Source organism: Coptis chinensis, chromosome 7 (assembly GCF_015680905.1).
Source record: "Coptis chinensis isolate HL-2020 chromosome 7, ASM1568090v1, whole genome shotgun sequence".
NCBI lineage: Eukaryota > Viridiplantae > Streptophyta > Magnoliopsida > Ranunculales > Ranunculaceae > Coptis > Coptis chinensis.
In genome coordinates, this window is record NC_141462.1 from 27,956,141 (window position 1) to 27,978,273 (window position 22,133).

General features: G+C 34.6%; 1 protein-coding gene across 5 annotated transcripts; it reads right to left on the reverse strand.

The window, feature by feature from the left end:
* Positions 1–11,194: 11,194 nt before the first annotated feature.
* Positions 11,195–16,846, reverse strand: LOC147486928 (uncharacterized). Of its 5 annotated transcripts, none has more exons than XR_015201360.1 (7): positions 16,546–16,846; positions 14,973–16,188; positions 14,333–14,829; positions 14,027–14,245; positions 13,609–13,854; positions 11,737–11,974; positions 11,195–11,652 (listed from the first exon to the last, which is right to left on the reverse strand). XR_015201360.1 is itself a non-coding variant. In XM_086571426.1 (7 exons), the coding sequence occupies exons 3-6, from the start codon at positions 16,171–16,173 to the stop codon at positions 13,615–13,617; spliced, it is 2,157 nt and encodes a 718-aa protein (XP_086427552.1). In that variant the 5' UTR covers positions 16,174–16,188; positions 16,546–16,582; positions 16,661–16,838; the 3' UTR covers positions 11,195–11,652; positions 13,609–13,614. The 5 variants fall into 5 exon arrangements, 2 of the variants coding, with proteins under 2 accessions (XP_086427552.1, XP_086427551.1); XR_015201358.1 differs by having other exon boundaries at positions 11,737–12,004; XR_015201359.1 differs by having other exon boundaries at positions 11,737–12,033.
* Positions 16,847–22,133: the final 5,287 nt, after the last annotated feature.

Below are 22,133 nucleotides of genomic sequence, written 5' to 3' on the forward strand. Positions count from 1 at the left end.
TTGATATGTGGAACTGCCATTGGGAGTTACTATCTGATGATATCTTAAGGGCTAATCCAAATTTATCTGAATCGGAACTGGAAAGGAAAACACTTCTTGAAGTTGAAATTCTAATGAACGAGAATGGGTGGAGTCTAAAAGATTATAAGTTTGATATTCCAGAAGCAGATGAAGCTGAGAATAGAATGATACAAGAGGAACTAAATTATAATTGCAATTTACTTTCCTCACAGTACTTACAGCTTCATGGTGGATTGAATGTCGAACTAAAAACTGTTTTTTATGCTATCATTAGCGCTGTTGAAAGTAATGCTGGAAGTCTCTTCTTTGTATATGGAAGTGGAGGAACAGGAAAAACTTATCTATGGAATACAATAATTGCAAGGTTGCGCTTTGAAAGAAAAATAGTTCTACCTGTAGCATCATCAGGTATAGCATCTCTTTTATTACCAGGTGGTCGAACTGCCCACTCGAGGTTCAAAATTCCCATTCGATCAGATGAATCTACAACTTGCAATGTTACACTAAAGATGCACTTGGCAAAACTCATTCAGAAAACAGATTTGGTCATATGGGATGAAGCACCAATGAGTAAGAAAAATGACTTTGAGTCTGTTGACAAGACATTTAGAGACATAATGTCTGTGATTGATAAAAGCTTGAAAGATAAACCATTTGGCGGGAAAACAGTTGTTTTGGGAGGTGACTTCAGGCAGACGCTTCCAGTTATAGAAAAAGGCTCAAGAGAAGCTATTGTATCAGCTTCGATAAATAGATCCTACTTATGGCGTCACTTCAAGGTTTTTCGTCTTTCCATAAACATGTGTTTGAGTAGAATAGATTCTACATCACCAAGTACCCAATCCGATGTAGAATTTAACAATTGGATATTAGCTATTGGTGAAGGAAAACTACCCAGTCAATCATTATGCGAAGGGGAAGAACCATCATGGATTGAAATACCTGAAGATATAATTATTCGTTCAGAAGGAGATGGGATAGAAGAGATTGTAAATACTGTTTATACAGAAATTTCAAGGAACTACAAAGATGTAGAATACTTGAGAAGTCGATGCATTCTGACACCTACGAATGCTTCTGCAGATGAGTTAAACAAATACGTTCTCTCATTAATTCCAGGTGAAATACATGAATACTTGAGTGCAGACACATTAAGTGCGGCATCTGATAAAATCGCAGATCAAGACATTTTGTATCCTACAGAGTTCCTTAACACTCTTCAAATATCAGGGATTGCAAATCATCAAATTCAACTAAAAGAGGGAGCTCCTATCATGCTTATTAGAAACATAAACCAGAGTAAGGGACTTTGCAATGGTACTAGGATGAAAGTGACAAAAATAACAGATTATGTCCTAAAAGCAGAAATCATTACTGGAGTACGAAGTGGAGATGAACACACCATTCCTCGGATTATGATGAAGTCAGAAAATAAAAATTGGCCTTTTGTCTTACGCCGAACGTAGTATCCAATAAAGCTTTGTTATTGTATGACAATAAACAAAAGCCAAGGCCAAACTTTAAGCAGTGTTGGAGTATATCTCAAAAATTCAGTATTCTTGCATGGGCAGTTATATGTTGCAGTGTCACGTGTGACTTCACGCTCTGGCTTGAAGATTTTATTAAACGACAGAGAAGACAAATTGCATCAGCATACCAAAAATATTGTCTTCCAAGAAGTCTTCAACAATCTTCCTTGACATTCTCTACCTTGACATTCTCTACTCATCACTGTCATTATAAGTTTTTTTTTATTTACCTTTCTCTATTATGTTGTTAGCAGGGAGGTGCAGGTGCTTAAGCACTTTGTCCACTTCACCCCTCGGCGCTTAAAAACAAACTTGGTTAGAGTGAACATATCTCATATATCCTTAAATTCTTGATCATGGTTAGTTATAATAGTGTCCTTTTTATTATTCCTATCTCATTTTCAATTATCTGCTTTATTTAAATTTTTGTATCGAGTCATTTCGAATGTTCCTATGACACATTTCTTTAACATACTTTTACACCTCTGTTGGTAAACTAATATTATTTCATCTTTATCGAACAGTATTCTTTCTTCTAATATATATATTCACTTCCAAGTAAAAATTAGGCCACCTCATTTGAGGCAATTAGGTGTTTGTTTTGACTTTATTTCCTATCTCTCTACAGTAAAACAAGAAGGTGGAAGCATTAAATCAACTACAATAACTACCACAACTAAAACTCAAGTAGCAACTCCAAAAGAAGAAACCACTAATTACAATGCAGGAGATGGAGAAGGAATTGCTGCTGTTAGTTGCGGTGGTGGAGAAAGTAGGAGAAGATATAGCGGAGTAAGACAAATCCCCTGGGAAAAATGGGTAGCAGAAATAACAACAGCTACAGAGTTCTGATATAACTAGAGACTATATTTAGTATTCCCAATTTCAGCAACCGATTCGAAATATCATATGAGATGAGATAAGAAAGCGTCATGATTATACCTTTTTCGGTGGGAGGAGTGTTTTCATAGGAGTGGCACTTTCTGTGTTGCTATATGTTCTTCTGTTTTGGTTTTGTTGCCTTCGTAGACTATTAGCTTCTAGCTAATTGATGTATCTGTTTGCATCATATCAATAGATTAGAAAAAATTGGATATTATCAATTTATTAAGTTTTATTGGTCGAAAAGATATATATCATTTCTGTTTTATTTTCTCCTCATTATGTTGACAATTGCTAAACTCCATATCCTACTTACAGCAACTACCCAAATACCGCATTCAACTTACATACCACACTCACCACAAAATACGATAGCCCTTCTACTTACAGTTCATATAACAAGTACTTGCTGTCACACCAGAAATACGATTTTACAGTTTGACCACATTGTACTTACAGTCGCCATATAACAAGTACAAGATGCTTGCAGCATTTTCCTGACGCTTGCACCAAAAATAGGATCAACGCAAGAATGAGGAACCCATTAACGTGTCAACAAAAAGGCTAGAGTCGTCTGATTATATCTTACATCTTCCTCTTGTCACCACTGTGGTGAGTCCAAATATATTCCGCTAAACCATAAGTGGAACACTATATATGCCCATTTGTCAAACCAGATGTAATTAATCACGCTGCCAGGCAAAATTACTATCATTTTTTGTGGCATTTCTTAACGCCCAGGAACTGTTCTTTGCCAACCATGTTCCTTCAGGAACACCCCTACCTCTTCCGAGGACTTGATTTGGTGCGTGTACTATCATATTAGACTCAGGAGTTACTCAGGAGTTTGATCTCTCCATAACACTATATGCTCCTTGCCTCTCACTGGGACATTCTTTGTACTGGCAACAGGTGAACCAGAAAAGGCATGCATCTGCTCGGAATCAGAAATCCTGTTCTATTGATGATCCCATATCTTTTGCATGTGCCAAAGGCAGGTTAACTCGCCTACAAGAATCAGAATTTCGATTCCATGATGATTAGATATCATCCATCTCTCCACCTTTGCCCCACTTTCCTATTTCAAATGAGGAGCTATATGATGTTGTAGGCCTCATATTGTTTGCTGCTCCATTTCCTCTGCCATATCCACTTGCCGCAGGAGAACCATGTAAAGACTGAATTCTCCTACGCAAGTCGGGAGTTCTGTTCCATTGTGATTCCAGAGTCTTTCCTATACCTCTCCCCCACTTACCAATTTCCAATACATTATTCGCTGCTCCAATTCCTCTATGAGAGCTGTTGTGAGTAGAGTGAATTGCTTCTATATTTCCTCTTCCCTTCCCCTCTCCAAGCAACACTTGTATCTTTCTTGATTTTGCAAGCCGATAGCGGTGAAGAAGTCCCGAAAAGCCTATCTTGCCTTGGTGTCAGGCTGACGGTGGAATGTTACAAAAACTCAAATATTCAGAGGAAACTTACTGAATACAATCGTATTAAAAAAAATTACTGGCTATCTCTATGCTCACTTCTCTGACAACATTCTTGCTACTTGAGTAGTTGTCAACTCAACTGCGTTAAGATAGGATTGCGTTCCACCTGGTGACTGATGAAGTCAACTATGCTCCAATGACTTACAATGCCACATGACTTGATGCATAAGCAGGACATATACATTCACATAAGCACTTCCAAAGTTCATGGAAAAGTGATTAAGTTATCCATTTTGCTTCTTTATGGTAGTCCCTTTTTAATGTCCACCTTTTTTTTTTAGTTCCCACTTTTGATTTTCGTTTAAATTATTCTAATATATTGTATGACTTTTCAGTCTTTAATCACCACAGGACCAATTTCATTTACAAAATCTTCTCTATTAACATACTCTACTCTAAAGAAAATTTCATTTTTTTGGGATTTAGTAATATGTAATTTATTTTAATCAATTTCTTTAAGTTGGCCCACTTTAAATTCATTCTTAAAGATATATGTCTGCATAAATATTAAGCATCAATATGACTATCACAAGTACAAATGCTATAGAAATATAAAGTTTATCTCAACTCACATAACTTTCTATGAATACATACATTTGTGTACGCTATATCCTGCTTTTTCACATCAGTGTTAAGAAACAACCTTATCTTGCTTCATTGGTGGTTCAGATTCTTATGTTGAGTAGTTATTACCCTACATAAAAAGATAGTTACAAATATGATACAAATGACACATCAAACAATGGAAAAAGGTAAATATATGCCCTTTTTTGCAGATTTCAATTGTTCGTAACCCAAACAAAATAATAAAACAATTTTCACATTTTTTCTTCATGCTTTACAACTTCAATTTGATACACCTAAATAGTAGATAAATAATAGTTCAATTAATAAAAAAAAAATCGTTCTAATTCGTTGATTCTTCTTCCATCACAACTTAACGTTTTGAACTAAAAGTTCTTAATGCCTTTCATAAAATACATACATATTTAGAAAATTTATTCAACCATATTGATAAATAATAGTAGATAAATAATAGTTCAATTAATAATAATAAAATCGTTCTAATTCATTGATTCTTCTTGCATCACAACTTAACGTTTTGAACTAAAAGTTCTTAATGGATTTCATAAAATACATATATATTTAAAAAATTTATTCAACTATCAAGGTAGCAGGCCCGACCATAGGTCGGGCTTAATGGCTACTGTTAGAATAGTATGTTAGAATATATATATAAGGTTTTTATACGTTTTTTTCGAAAAAAGGGAAGCCCTTTCATTATTATTTATACTTGAAAAAATCAAATCATTTTTATCGCTTTCGGTCTCTTTTTACCCCATACGGATATTGAATATTTGAATAGAACACGTTATCTTTATTGCCGCTATAATTTTTAAAATTAACATTTAAATGCCCTTCAAAAGTAAGTAAATACATCCGAAACATATAAAATGTAGTTAACCCCGCCGTGAAACAAGCTATTATTGCGAAAATCGGTGAATACAACCAACTATCATTAAAAATTTCATCTTTGGACCAAAAACAATCTAGAGGTGGAATACCGCAAAGAGAAAGTGTTCCTAATAAAAATGAAGTTTTTGTAATTGGCACATATTTTGTTAAACCGCCCATAAGAACCATGTTTAAGCTTTTATCTAGAGAATATCCAACAACGATTTCCATGCCATTAAATGAATAATGGATCCAGATCCTAAAAATAATAATGCTTCCGAATAGGCATGAGTGATCAAATGAAATAAAACAGCTCTATAAGATCCCATACCTAAAGCTAACATAATATAACCTAATTGCAACATTGTAGAATAGGCTAAACTTTTTTTAATGTCTCTTTGAGCAAGAGCCAAAGTAGCTCCTAATAGTATTGTTATTATACCTACAAAAGAAATTATATTCATTATGTAAGGTATGGCTGTAAAAAGAGGAAGAAGTCGAGCTACAAGAAAAATTCCCACAACTACCATAGTAGCTACATGTATAAGAGCCGAAATAGGCGTAGGACCTTCCATGGCATCAGGTAACCATACGTGAAGAGGGAATTGTGCGGATTTAGCAACTGCACCAACAAATAATAGGGAAGCACACAAAGTAAGAAATAAAGAGCTTACCCCATTATTATCAATCAAATTATTGGTTATTTCAAACAAATCTCGAAATTCAAAACTACCCATTAGCCAATAAAGACCTAAGATTCCTAAAAATAAACCAAAATCCCCTACACGATTAGTTATAAAGGCTTTTTGACAAGCACTTGCTGCAATTGGTTGTGTGAACCAAAAACCTATTAATAGATATAAACACATTCCAACCAATTTCCAAAAAATATAAATTTGTATCAGATTTGAACTAGTAACTAATCCCAACATGGAAGCATTAGAAAAACTCATATAAGCAAAAAATCACAAATAACCTTGATCATGAGACATAATTGTCACTATAAATAAGAACCATAATTCCAACAGTTGTAATTAATATTAACATAATGGAAGTAAGTGGATCTACCAAGTTGTTGAAATCTAAGGAAAAATCGTTATTGATGGTCCAAGACCATACATATTGGTAGATAGGACTGCCACTTATTTGATGAATAGACAGATCGGATAAGAAAAAAACATAATGATACTTAGTAATAAAACGCTAGGAAAAGCCCATATATATACGACGAATCTTTTTTGTTCCCGTCGGAACAAAGAGAAGCCCTACCCCTATTGCTATAGGAACTTGAAGGGGGACGAAGGGTATGATCTATGCATATTGATATGTATGTTAGTTCCATAATCATAATAAAATAATTTTTTTTTTTTGCTTAATTATTTCCAATTCACCAGCTCTTATATATTTCGAAAGGATAAAAAAGAACTATAATCAAGACTATGAAAGGACTTAATTTTTCAATTTCAAAAAAAAAAAAAAAAAAAAAAAAAAAAAAGTTACAATTGGTCAAACGAGAAGATTAAGTCAATGTTGAAAAGTTACTACTTTACTTAAGTTAATTATAAACTAAGATATTTATGAAGATACATAATATTATATTTTTAACATTACAAAAATTTAGATCCATTAAACAAGAAAAAATATACCAAAGTATTGGTTGTGAACTGCCTCGTTGTGGATGATAAATTCTTTAATATCAATATCCGTCGATTTGTTTCCTGTCACTTCACCAAGAAAACTGCCCCTTTATTTTTTTTCAAATTAAATATTGTTTAATAAATTAACTATACAATGGATACTAGTCTCATTACTATTTTTATAATTTTAATTAGATATACTTTCTTGATCAATTTCAATTAATAGAAAGAATTTTAAAGTTTAGTTTTCTTAAATTAGGTAAGGGTTCTGAAACCTTTTGATTTATTTTTTGAAATTAGCTAAAATGTAACCTGATTAAAATATAAGGAAATACGAATTGAACCCCCCTCTTTTTTTTCTTAGCAACGGCAAGCAATTAGATTTATATAGCCTTGGATCCCGTGGATATATATCCGAATGAAGATATCAGATATAATTTAATATATATTTGTCGGTATATAAGAAAAAAAATGATATAGATATATATATTGAATTGAACAATAAATGTCTTCCACATTTAACTATAACAATGAGTAACCTCTTCAGATCATTCTTTGAAGAAACATACTTCTATGTCCAAAAAGCGTATTCGTAAAAAAAATTGGAAAAATAAAGCGTATTGGGCAGCGATAAAAGCTTTTTCTTTAGCAAAATCTCTTTCTACCGGGAATTCAAAAAGTTATTTTGTGCGACAAACAAGCAATAAAGTCTTGAAATAATATGAATTGATATATATATATATATATATACAATTATCATAAATCAATCCTACAAAGATTCATAATTTTACATTTATACATAACACAAACTACTTCTAAAGCTAAAAGACAATTCATTAAACATTAAAGAAGACTTCACGTAACATTTCACCTTGGATTAATTCTTGTAACGAAAGGTGAAAAAATATATACTCTTGGTTCACTAAGCTCATCATTTCTCTCTTTCTCCCCTATGCATCTTACTTGGTACTAACTTGAAATTGATTTGGAGGTCTTGTATCAACTTCAGATGGTTGCACACTATTGTCCTCCCACAGACCAATGATTGTACGAACTTCCTAACGTGTTGCTGAAAACTTATAACAATTTAACTTGGTACTTGCAAGCAAACCACATAAGTATAAGTACCTTTATGTAAGCAGGGGTGAAATTTGATTAAAATAAGGGAGCTGAAGATCTTTACTTGTGATGCGCCACTTGGAATTGCATTCCATTTTGTCTTCCTTCATATCGTAATATATCAACCTACAAATGCGAATTCAACCAAGAATCAAAATCTTCCAAGTAGCATGTTATAGGGACAAAAAGATAATAATAATAATAATAAGTTTATAGGGATATCATTTACCAGTGGACTATACAATAAAAATAGCCTGAGCATATGGAACTGTTTAGTCCAAAAAAAAAAAAAAAAAAAAAAAAAACTATCTTTAAAACTTACATAGATACAACATAATAGGTATCATGCTATAGCTATTATATTGAAGAATAAAAGTAGGGTAGGGTTATTTAATTTCTCACTCACCTTTTCTCATTGGTATCAATGTCTTCATAGTAGAACTTGTGGTACAATTTCTTGCATTTGGCGGAAGAAATACAAAGATTTTTTTTGAAGAAGTACATCTGGAGATGGCTACATAGAATTGTCCGTGACTAAGAAGTGATGTTCTCAAATCAATGCTAACATACTTCATTGACATTGAGTGGCTCTGCGACTTATTAATCGTAATGGCATAAGCTAGTCGAATAGGGAATTGTCGCTTTGATAGTTTGAAAAGCAACTCCAAAATTGAGGGAGTCAAAGATATTCTTGGGATGAGTACCGTATTTTGTCGTTGAACGGTGTTAAATGTGTCAAAGATGCGTAATATAAAGTGTAATGTCTAAACCTTAGAACATAAATAATGTCATAACTGAAATAATAGTTTAATAAAGGGAGCTCTAAGAACAATATCGAGTGAAATGTTATACCTGAAATATTGGTTTTGGTTTGAATGGAGTTCCCAATTAAATAGCACAATGGAGACTCGAAGTAGAAAATGGTAGAACAGTAGAAAGTCCAATTGGAAAGCGTTGTGATATAATTAAATAATTAGATATGATGCACATTAGATTGGAAGCTTAGATGCACATTAGATTGGGAGTTTAAATTAGATGCACATTAGATTGGAAGCTTAGATGCACATTAGATTGGGAGTTTAAATTCTAACTCAATAGACTGGAATAATTATATGTATGAAGAAGGATATGAAACGAAATAGTTATAACTGAAATCAATATGTTAAAGCAAATAAAAAACTAAAGGAATCGAACCGAAATTCAGCCCACTTAAAGAATCTAAACAAAAAAAGTTGTATCTAAATCAAAATCAAACCAACACATACAACAATTGGAATTAAAAAAAAAAAAACAAACAAAAAAAAAAAAAAACAAAAACAAAAAAAAAAAAAACAAAACAAAAAAAAACAACAACAACAACAACAACAACTTTTAAATAAAAAAAATAAAAATAAAAAAAAAAAATCGAATTGGTACAGCCGAGAATTTTATGCTAATCATTATAAATACTAAATATAATGGAATATATTTTTTACATTCACTATAAATGGAATGAAATAAAATTTTCCACTCAGTCGAATTTAAGGAAAACGTACTGAAAATAAATAGTTGACCAAAGAAAAACTTATTGAATCCAATCGAAGAAATGGAGAAAAAGAGGAAATAGTCGTATTGACCAATTATATGTACATGGATGGGGGCATTGGGAACCTTAAACAATTGTAAAATATTATTTGTCATGGCTACTCAAGTGTTGTCTAGCAAGAAGGTTGCATTACTAATCATATAAGCACCGATGTAAACTTAGTGAAACTCACCTCTATTTTTACACAATTTTTGTACAAATATATACTTTCTTATGCAAACCAATAGGAAGGAAATTTTATGGAATCAAAACTCAAACCAGTTGAAGAATCTAACCAACATTAAAACCAAAATTAAAATAATGCTACGTATACCTATTTAAACCAAAATGGAGAAAAAACGAAAAATTAAGGAATTAAGTAGATACCTCGAGCGTTCGACGATGTTAGCATTAATAAACTCGATCAATAGCCAAATCAAGATCCATTCGAAACCATACTAGAAATCATCGAATTCCACGACAACAAATCTTTATGTCACATTCCATCAAATACCCTTCTAGCTAGCTATTTTAATATCTTCACATTTCAAATACATGTCAATTAATGAATTACACACTTGTGGAATATTCCCACTACCAAATTATGAACACGAATACCATCCTTTAACGATAAGGATTGCGTGCAAGCTCTTAACACGTTAGGAAAAATATACCTATCTGGTTCAACACACTTTGTTTGCATATCGATCATCATAGATTCTTAAACACTCCTTATACACCCCAATCCTAGAATAATACCCGATAATCACTGTCCATGCAAACACATTTTGTTCACGCATTTTATCAAATAAGGCATGTGCAGAAACCATGTGGTTGCAATCCACGTAGAATTGGATTAGTTTTATTGATAGAATTTGCAATCCGCATACAATATTGCTACCTGGCAAATCCAGAAAGGTTCATATACCTTGCTTGAGTGATCCTCCTTCTTTGATCAGAGTTAAGTTCTTCCTGAAAGATCCTCCCCCAATCAATTTTCGTCGTCGATTAAACAATCTAAGGTCCTACAATTATTAATTTTTCAAAAATTCAGTAATGAAAGTTTGTCCTTCCTACACCAAACATAACCAATAAAAAGTTTGATTCAAAACGATCAAATTGCACCCATATTTCAAATATTTTACTTCATCATATCCATTTGAATGAAATTCGAATCAATTTGAGCTTAATTTGTAATTGAAATTACCTAAACACTCTGTTCAAGTGCTGCGGGTGAGGTTGTGAAGGTGAAATGATGAGAGAGGAAATTCAGTTTCACTTCCGTAATCTTGTTTATGAAAAAATATAAAAAGGTCGTGATACAATGAGTCGAACCCGCAATCCAAATGGAAACAAAGCCAGAATAAACAAGCGGGAGCCGTTCCCACAATAGCCGTTGACCGTCCTTTGTGTGTTATTTTGTCTTATTAGATAGATAAAAAAAATTCTAGCTTACCATTTTGCACCAAAAATAAGACAAGCTTGCTATATATCTTTGTTATTTAACAGAGTAGCTTTTATTTTTTTGGCAAACACAGAGCATTCAGTCATTCACTAATCCGGCCAAATATTACAAATTTACAGATGAGTAGTATTCTTAAAGGGACTGAATTACCATTACAATAAGAATGTTCCTTCAAACACCAAAGCTGCTGGTTCAAGCGAAAATGCATTCCCTGAACTGGGTACATAACTTAAAAGAGAAGGTACGAGCATGTTAACAGATGTTCCAAGTAGAAGCCCGCCATGACAATGACCAAAAAACGTTGCCAGACTTGTCTTCCACTAAATTTATTGTGTTCAAGGCACATCCCCTTTGACACTAGGTTTCTTAAATTGTTGTAGTGAGCCTCCGTTTTCAAGCACCAAAGTACCGCTTTCCTCACAGCCTGTCCTTAATGGCAACAACCATCACTTATCCCTGTGCATTTCTTACAACTGCTGCAGCATACCTGTGAGTTAAAAGGAACTTTAAACATTGCAGTGAAATTTGAATTTAAACATATCGTAATATAAGTCGGATTGGATGAGTCTACTTAAGGACACTCTTCCAATAAGAAGTCACGTCCGATTTGTTGTTCAAAATTTCCTTCAGCCAATTACTTCAAGCCTTCTGTGCCTCTAGCAAGATTTGTACTGGGTTACCACTTTTCTTGTTAAAGATAACACCATTTATGTCCCAGCATCTAAAAAAGTACAAATGTGGAAGGCCAAAAGATGTGGAAGGATTTTCCAAATGTCAGGAGCATTCTCCACCAAGAAAACCACCCACTCCTGGATGTTTAGGATGGCATCACTTCAGCACTGAAACTAAGATTGAATCACCACAAATTCTGGCAGCCCAAGAACAAACTTATCCAACTTAGCATCTAAAGGAGTTAAAATGATAAATTCAACTATCTAGCTTTAACAGTGCATACTGAAGTATAAGACTAGGTTCTTTTCTATGAGGTTGCTGCATCTTCATAGGAACTCTCTAAGCTTAGTAAGTATTTCACCTCATGCTTCAGTTATGAAGTAATGATGACATCGAGCTGCTAAAGGGTTGAAAACAGGCTATTTTTGCATGTATTTCTTAAGTTTTAAGTACTCTGCCTCAAGGTTTTATAGCATATGGTACTATATAAAGTATTAATTACATATTTAGACGAGTGTGAATTTCTAATCGAAAACATTAATTTATTCAGAAGTTGTAAAGACTTGAAATTTACAAATGTCCTAACTTGAGAAAGTAAAACTCCCAAGAACAAACAACTAAAGTAAATGTTAATGCAGCCTAACGTTTTATCTCATGGTATGTCAATTTACCACCTTACCTTAGGGCCAGATGAAACTTAAACAACCCTTTCAGACATGCATTCCAAAATACAATGCAAAAGTACAATTTCTAGAAGTTATAATCCAATGATAAGATGATACCTAAAAGGCGAACACAGTAATGTGAGAATTATGTATAACTGTTGGGATTCTTGGATCATGTCTCGCTCAAACTTTACACTTCGCTTTCAGTTTTATACAATCTCTGATTGAATATGTGAACTTACACATTTGTCTGCACACTCCAGTTCAAAGTATATGGCTTACACATCCACTATTCGTCTTGCTGGCCTCAACCCAACACGCATTTTAGAGTGGCGTATGTCTAAATTTGTGCTAAAAAGGCAGTGGACTATTGGAAGTAATAGTTGTTCTTAGATAGCCTTCATTCCTTCTGAGACCACCACCACCTAAGTCCTGGGGTGCCTTCATGACCAAGTCAACCTCACTACGCCATGACTCTGCCACCATGGGATATAATCCGGAGTCTCTACACTTTCCCAGAACTTGAGGTCAATTATCTCACCGATCGCACTACGTAGGATTTACATTCTCTCCCCAGCTTATTTCAATCACTAGAAATTAAAAAGGCTTCAAGACCCAAAATACCAAATATCTCTAATCTGAAAAGTATACTAGAGGATTACACATTTTCTCTCACCTCAATAATAAAAATGCTAAGGGAAAAATAATGTGTATGGAATCCAAAATCAGATGAAAGGCCCTTTTGGAATTTCACTATTTTTTAATATAAACAGAGGTGAGATCAGAAACCTAACATCAAAGTCATACTGCTGTGGACTGTCTACCTAATCACAAACGCCACTTAAATGGTCAACATAGTTGCTGTCGGTAGTGCTATCTTCATATAAGGCTTAAATGAAAGACATAAATACCTACCTATGCTTGCCTCCGACACTTAAAATAATTTGTTAAGTATAAACCTATAAAAGTGAGTTTAGAAATCTGAGGTCTTTAGGCCGTTATATAAATTAAAAAGGAAAAGATAGATGTTATATATAATTTTCTTCTTTTTGTAGGTTGTGCTATCTTCATACAAGACTTGAAGAGAAAAAATAAAATGTGCCTACCTTGGCTTATAGTCTGCGTCGCTTAGAATCTTTAAGAGATTTAAATTGTGTTAAGACATGTGTGATTGCCTCTTTTAAGCTGGCTTTCCTTTCTTCCTTGAAGTTCCAAAGTTCAGGAACTGCATATCTTCCACTGGCATTATACTCATTTATTTCCCACAAAGCCCTAGTTACAGCATCATACACTTTGTCACCCCATTCACGCTTTAGGTCTCTTAGCTTTTCAACATTTTTATCAATGATTTCCTGCACTTGTTACCAAGCAACATCTTCAAAAATCCAATATTATATATAAAATGGAGACCTCTTTTCTACTATCAGTTTCATAGATAGGGAAAAAAACAATGAAGATGAGCACTAAAAAAAATATAAAAGAAAAAAAGAAGTACATATGGTGATATGGATATGGATTACATACATGAAGATAGCCATCAGAACAAATTTTTTTGAAATGATGCCACTCAGAATTTTTTATATATTCCTGCCAAATGGAGCATAACTCAGCAGATTTGACATCCCATTCTCCAGCTGGTAACTTCTCTAAACAAGCATCTTGAAAAAGTTTCACATCTAGCTCTCCCATTCGTTTGATCCCCACAAAAGACCGGTGACCATGAGTCAAAAAGTCATTGAATCCCTGCATACAAGAAAAATTCAGCCTTATAATATATGTTTCTGGCAAAAAGAATAATGGAATGGAATTAAATTAAGCATTAAGCTTTACATCGATCAATGCTTCGCGTGCTTCCTGCAGCTCTTGGTTAATTTTAAGCTCTTTGGCTATTAGAGTCTGGTTGAGGCTAGCACAATCATCCATTTCTTCTTTATTCTCTTTCATTTCCTTTCTCAAAACCTCCATCTCTCGGCTACTCTTTAACCCCCTGACCATTAGAATTTGATTACGATTAACTAGATCTTTTATTTCTCCTGTCTTCTCTTTCAGTTCCTTCTTCAAGGCATCCATCTCTTGGTTGCTCTTCAGCTCTTTGTCTGTTAGAGTTCGATTAAGACAAACTAAATCTTCTATTTTTTCTGTTCTTTCTTTTAGCTCCTTTCTCAATGCCTCCATCTCTTGGTTACTCTCAAGCTTTTGGACAGTTAGTGCTCGATTGATATTAACTATATCCACTATTTCCTCTGTTTTCTTTTTCATGATCATTCTCAAATTCTTCACCTCCTGTTGGACCTTGGAATTATTGTCACCTTCAATATTACTAAGGCCTGTATCAAAGGAAAGCACATAATATATTACTTGAATAGTTTGATGTGAACAAATCTCAAAGAATTCAAATATGAATATCGTCATGTCTTTTACACTTAGACTAGGGAGAGAGCTTTTTACTTGACTGAGTAGTGGCGATTACCATATATAGCAGCTTGATGTTCGTGGATTCTCATATCATCAGTACAGGATAAGCACTCCATATTGGTAATAGATCCTTTTCTACTGCACTGGTTAATGTTTGCATCACAATATCCAGCTATAGGTTGTATACAATTCTGAGTTCTTTGGAACGTCTCAATGACTCTTCTGTCATGAGATGTTGGAGCATTTATTGGTACAGGCGGCTGTAGATTGCTGCGCTTAGTAACAGAAGTTAAGGTAGCCGGATTGTAAACCCGAGTATGCACTTTAGATCTCCTTCGCGCCTTCATTTTTGTCAGGCGTATGGGATGCAATAACTTAGTATCTTTCAGTTTATCAAAAGTGATCCTGCTTGGTTCTTCATTGCTTGAAAGTGATTCTAAATGAATACTTTGCATTTGGCAAATCTGTCCAGTTGGTGGGATGAGAGAGCAATTGTCACTTGTAAGTATACTGACTCCATTTGTGAGGCCTAGGGTGCCATTTGCAATACAATGCTGAGAGGTTTTTCCTTGTGATGCAGGAGGGTCGGTGTTAGGAGAACAATGTTGGAAGGAGTTTCCTTGTGACGTAGGAAGCGTGGTGCTAGCATCCTTTGGACCATGTACTATTGTTTCTTTACTAATATCTCCAGCAATTGCCACATCGGCACCATTTGCACATGTTGTAGGAGTTGTGGTCACAGCATCCATTGTACCGTTTGTTCTTGTTTCTTTGCTAACCTCTTGAAAAGTTGCCGCATTGCTAGTTGTAATTGTATCACTTTCCCCCCCCATTTTCTCGTAATTTTCAAGACATACTTCCAGAAAATCAAAATGGTCCTCAACCAAGGATATGAGGTGTCCGTCATCAGCGGTATGGGAATGTGCTCTTTGCGATGCCTTTTCAGTTGTTAAGGATGGCTCCTTCACATAGCTACTGTTTTGACATTTAGCTGCAGTCTGTGGGTCATGTGTATGCTTCCTCAGGTCTTTCAGGTTTTTCCTCAGTAGTTCTCTCCTGGTAGGCTGCGGAGTGGTAGAAGCTGGTGATTCAGGCAGCGAGAGCTCAAATGCATATTGGACAAGTGCTGTATTAATATGCTGGTTGTGCTGAATTTTACTCCCGTTCTCCACTGGTAGAGGTGAAAATTCAGCCCCCAAAGCTGCATCAGCAAGAGTGATGAGTTCCTCCAAAGAAGTATCTTTCTGACCTGCCATTGTTTTGTTAATCACCTGTGCATAACAGACATTTCATTAAGAGGTAGCTGAATCCCAATTATTCATAGCAAATTACTGTTTGCAATGCATTGAAAATTAAAACTGGTTGATAAGCCCCTAACAATGCTCCTAAACCAGATAGCATAGTTGAAAGCATGTACAATTGCAGCTACTAAACATCTTCTAGCACTTAAATGCTTAGAACATCAACTCAGCTTGTGGAAAAGCTGCTTATAATCGGCTTTTGTTGATAAAAACATACTAAAATCTAGCAAATCCAAAAAAGGGGCCTAATTAATCTTGAAAACCAAAAAAAAAGGAAATTTATTCACAAAAAGCATGATCATTATCTAAATAACTTAAAAATATCACCTTTTTGCTTAGAATTGCAGTCTTTTCTTCTTTTTTCCTGGTTTTAACCAACAAACAATGATCACAATCATAAAAAATTGAATTCCAAATTCTATAAATTATGCATTTTCCAAACCTCAGTATGTGTTTTTTGCAAATAAAGGTGTTCAAGAAGAAGAAGTAAAAAGCTTGAAATTTTCATGTACAAAAATCAAACTGCCGAAATAACAGATAGGAATTCAGATGGAAGTCATGGAACAATCAAAATGCCGCCAAAATTTGCGAATTTTCGTCGGAATATAGTTTGATTTTTTTTATCCTAATATTTCAGTGTAACGACATGTTGATTCAATCGACGATAACACGTCCGTGATTGTTAGTGCATTTAGTGTCAAATTATGAACTTGGATGAGAGGATAAGTGGCTAGCTAGTTGGTGCCTGCAAATCATCTAAAACCTCTTGCATGTGGATATGCTATCATCATTGTTGGAACTAAAACCGTCTATTTGAATCCAAAGCTTCGAAGAATGTAACCTTTTTTTATTCCAAAGCAAAGGCTAAAACTAATGTTCTTAACTTCTTATGCTACGTGGATAGAAACGCTATAATAGTATTCCCAATGCAAGTCACAAATATTCACCTTCACGTAAATAGTATTTTTTTTTTTCACTGTTTTGGTGAAAAGTAAGGTGAGACTGCCCAATACAAAAGTGAAAAATAATCTCAAATGGGATGTTGGATTCTATCTGAATGTAAAAATTGAAAAAATGCGCCAGACGGAATGAAACATCCCGTCTGAAGTTTAAAAAAAAAAAAAAAAAAAAAAAACGCGAGACGGGATCTAACATCCCGTCTGAAAAAAAAAACCGAATTTTTTTAAATAAAAAACACACGAGACGGAATCCAACATCTCGTCTGAAGTTTACAACTCAGTCACTATCTCGATTGAAGGTTTCACCCTCATTTTGACTTGGAAAAATAGTCATCGAGATATTCACCTTTACATTGGGCAAAGGTTTTGAACCATAAAGAAGTGAATAAAGTCACATTACCACCATATCCACTTGCATTGGGAATGCTCTAAGAAACTCACAAAATCTACCGACTAAATTATCTATGGTGTGAAAGAGCATCTTTAGAAGAGAAACCAAAAAAATACCAAAATTTTTAACCAAACCAAACACCAAACTATAAAAACACCAACCAACTTAAGGAAAAACATCAAATATTCGATATCAAATGATGCGGTTTTGGATAAACCACGCTATATAGCCCACGCAATTTTCTCAAAACCGCGCCACTGAAGCCCATCTTAAAAGCCCAAGCCCACGCGGTTTTCCAGAAACCGCACGATGTGTCCCACATCAACTTTCTTCTTTCTTTTCTTTCCCAATCTCTCGCGCGGTTTTTGCAAAATCGCGTGATTAAAGCCCACTGTTTAGCCCAAGCTCATGCTGTGTTAGAAAAACCACGAGAGAGATTTGATACAACACCAAAGCTAGAACCAAATTTTGGCCGATTTAATGTTTTTTTGGTGTTTTCATCAACATGTGTCTTTCTTGAAGATGAAAAAACATCAAATTATTAGAAATTTAGTGTTTGATGCTATGATAATATCTCACCTAAAGATGCTCTAAAACAACAAATCATCAAACCATTCATTAGTGCAACACATGTCCAAACTGGAATTCTACATAACATAAATCAAATTCTTTTCTACAGTATTAATCCCTGATAAGAAGGATGATCTTGGACATACCCAACAAAACACTCCCATACCCCATAACTAACATAAATTTTTGTCATACCCCAATAAGTATCTAAATCTAATAAGAGCATGTCTTCTGTGCGCGAGATGTATGGTGCGCAGGTAATGTGGGCCTTTGGATCAGTACTTTTGCCATGCAATACACACGCACCCCTTGGTATGAGTAGCCCAGATTTGATAGCATACCATACGACCTGCGCACCATAGATTTAGCCATCTAATGATATTTCCCATATATTTTTGGGGTATTTTCCATAAGGGCAAAAGAATTAAAAAAAAAAAAATAATAATAATAATAATAAATAACCACACGTCTATTTGTACCCTTTTATTAGTGAAAGTTTCTTTTCACATTCTTCTTCATCCTTGCTGTATCACTAGTTTACATTTAACTCAAAGGTCGTTTAATTAGTTAACTTAGATTCCCCATAAAAATCTCCCGGTTTATTTCCATCATCTTCAAATCACCTTCTCTTACTTACCTGTCTAACCATCACTGTCTTGCTGTACTCCAATTGTACTCCTCACTACTCCCTCCTTACACACTTTCCCTGTTTTTTTCTCCCAGCAACAATGGAGTTTTTCTTCACTCTCGCTTTTTTGTTTCTTAACATACACACTCTCTTTTCTTATCCCACTACACCTCTTACTTGCACTGATACAACTAGAGTATGCACTTCATTTCTTGCTTTCAAACCAAGTTTAAACCATACTCTACCTATACTAGAATCCATGTTTGATGTACTTCACGAAGATATAACGGTTGACAAGAAAGATTTTGAGTATGTTTTTGTAAAGAAGAACTGTTTTTGTGCACCAACAAGTAATGGGTATTTGACAAATACTACATTTACAGTGAAGCCTATGATTCTAAATTTTAAGATAAAGACTGAAGCCAGTTCTTGCAGTTAACTTAGAGGGGTATCTGAAAGCATTTGATATAACATCAAATGAAGGCTTTTATGTAGTTCATTTAGTGTTAATAACTTGACTTCTCCTAGTAGCCCACTCTCCACAGTGGCGGTGAAACAACTTCACTGAAAACTTTACCAGCATAAATCCGATACTTTGGGTGTATTTTCTTTGTTTGAGGTTTGTTACTGGTAACAAAGTAGAAAACTTCCCATGGTTTTCTGAAAGATCTTCAATATCCAGTGGAGGAGAAAAGTGAACGAAAAATCATTGCGTTATAAAATGTGCATAAGTCAAGAACTTTTCTACTAATACTTATTATACTGTTGAGATATATAAAAAGTGACATGCTACTCCCTCTTATGCAGCAAATCAGGTGAACTATAAATCTCATTTTCCATATGCATGGACTATTGGGGGCTCAGGTGTCGGTCTTCTTCTAATCTTCAACATTGTACTCATGTGCATTTCTTTCAAATCTTCTAGTTGCTGTCATCCATCCCCTAGAAGTAATGCCAAAAATCTTGATGGAAAGATTGGTCACAAGTTTCACATTCTTGGGAGGACAAGTTTTTGCTGTACCTCAAGAAGGTCAGTATGTGTCAAGTCTAAGGACTGGAATCCCAACAATGGAAGACCTGTCAATCGTCAAAAGAATATTCCCAAAGGTATTCAACCCACTGACCTTCTTAACGTCCATAAGTTTTTGTTTAGGAGTTAAATTTTTGAATGTTATGTCTTTCCCTATGTTTCAGATGCATGTAGACACGTTCAATAGAAATTTGTATCAGCTTTCTTGTAGGTCACGTGTTGGAAACTTGACCATTTGGATACTAAACGGTGTCAGTGCCATTGTTACATAGTGATGATGCTATCTGTCAATCACATGTCCTAATGTCCACACACTTGAATAGTACTTTTATCTCTTTCACAAAGTCACCAGGTTTAACACTTCTGTTCATTCTTGTGTAAATACTGACATGCCGATGGGATTCAGATTCCTTCCATTGTTGTGTAGGCAGTGTTTTATTTGTGTTTCTAATAAATTCATTTGGATTATTTATGTAATCAGTGATATATTCTTTCTTCTTTACCTTTTATTTTATCAAGGTTCAGTGTTCGCTGATTCAAATCTTCTTGGACATGGACATATGGTTATGTATATTATGCACTTCTTCAGGACCAGTTCTGTAGCTTTTTATGCATCGACTTCAAACCCTGTGTACAGAATTTGATTTCATGTCTACTACACAGTACCAGTCATCCAATCTACTCGAGATCAAATGAGTTGCCTGAACTTGCATCAATCCTGCTAGTTCGTTTTGGTTTATGTAGAGCATACATATTTTCATTTCTAGTTTAGTGTGTGCAGTTTATTGATGAGACAAAACAATAAGAATAAGAGGTTATTGGAGAAGAAGAGGAAAAATCGCCGGTCTTTTTTTTCTGAATCACGTAGAGTAAATGATTTGTTTTAGTCAATAAATATTTTAGGTACATCTAATAAAAAAGAAGGATAATTTAAGAAGCTAAATGTGTCTAAAATCTTTTTTTTTTTATTTATTTTAAAGCTTGTGTACGGGAGTGTTTTGTTGGGTATGTCTAAGATCACCCGATAAGAAAGACTTTGTTGCCGACTAGTTCTTTGAAAAACATTAGTAAATATTGCGCTTATAAGGAAGGGTTAATTGCATTATTGCAGCAATGTCATTACAACATTCTTGTGCTGGCTTGTCAACATACTTAAAGGTCGAGACTGATGCTTGATATCCTGAAGACCTTGTTGCTGCACGTCTAGTACGACACTGTAAACGTGGACAACTGGACGGTAAACTCCATCAAGTAAACGCCAAAATGTAGAATTACTTGAACCTGGGGTCCTTATGAGGCAGAACTGCAGAAGACGCTACCATGAGGACCTCTTGGCGTATGCTCTTTTTCTCGAAAGAAATCCACTCAGTAATCAAATCATAAACTGGAAAAATTAGAAATTTGACTCTTGAAAGTGTACCATTCTCAAGTAACAGTTGGAGTGGTGACAATTAGGTATTCTAGCTAGTTTATGCTATTTTAGAACATTATAAGGCTTAAAGTGCCAGAAATGAATGCTTACCTTGAGTTATACTCTTCGGCGCTTGGAAGTCTTTAAAGTTTTCAATCTATTTAGGATGTATTCAGTGACCTCCATCAAGCTGGCTTTCCTTACTTCCTTGAAGTTCCAAAGTTCAGGAACTGCATATCCACCACTTGCATTGTACTCATTGGTCTCCAGCAAAGCCACAGGCCCACAACTACAGCATCGTAAACTTTCTCACCCCATTCATGCCTCAACTCTCTTAGTTTTTCATCATTTTCATCTATTATTTCCTGCACCTCTTACCAGTTACAACCTCAATTCCTGAAACAACAATAACATATCAAATCAAAGAAGTCTACATAAAAAGGACAGGTTCAGTATAGGAGCAAACAAGCACAATATAAAATGGAGATGATCACAAAAAACAAATGAAATTAAAAGACCAAGAACATGATTACATACCTGAAATCTTCCGTTGTCGCTTATAATTCTGAAAGGATGCCACTGTGAGTTTTTTATGTTTTCCTGCCACAAGGAGCATAATGCAACAGATTTAACATCCAAGTCTCCACTATTTTGCAGCTTCAGCGCACAAGCATCTTGAAATGGTTTCTCATCTAGCACTCCCATCCGCTTTAACCCAATTCTAACATGGGGATAACTCAAGAAGTTATTAAAATTCTTCATAAAAGAAAGTTACATTGATCCTTATGTGTTTCTCAGAAGAGTTAATGTAGAACCACAAAAATAAGCATGCTTTGTGAAAAACTAGAAGAATTCTTACATCAATCAATGCTTTGCGTGCTCCCAAGCAGCTCGTGATTATACTTGCGCTCCACAACCGTGAGAGT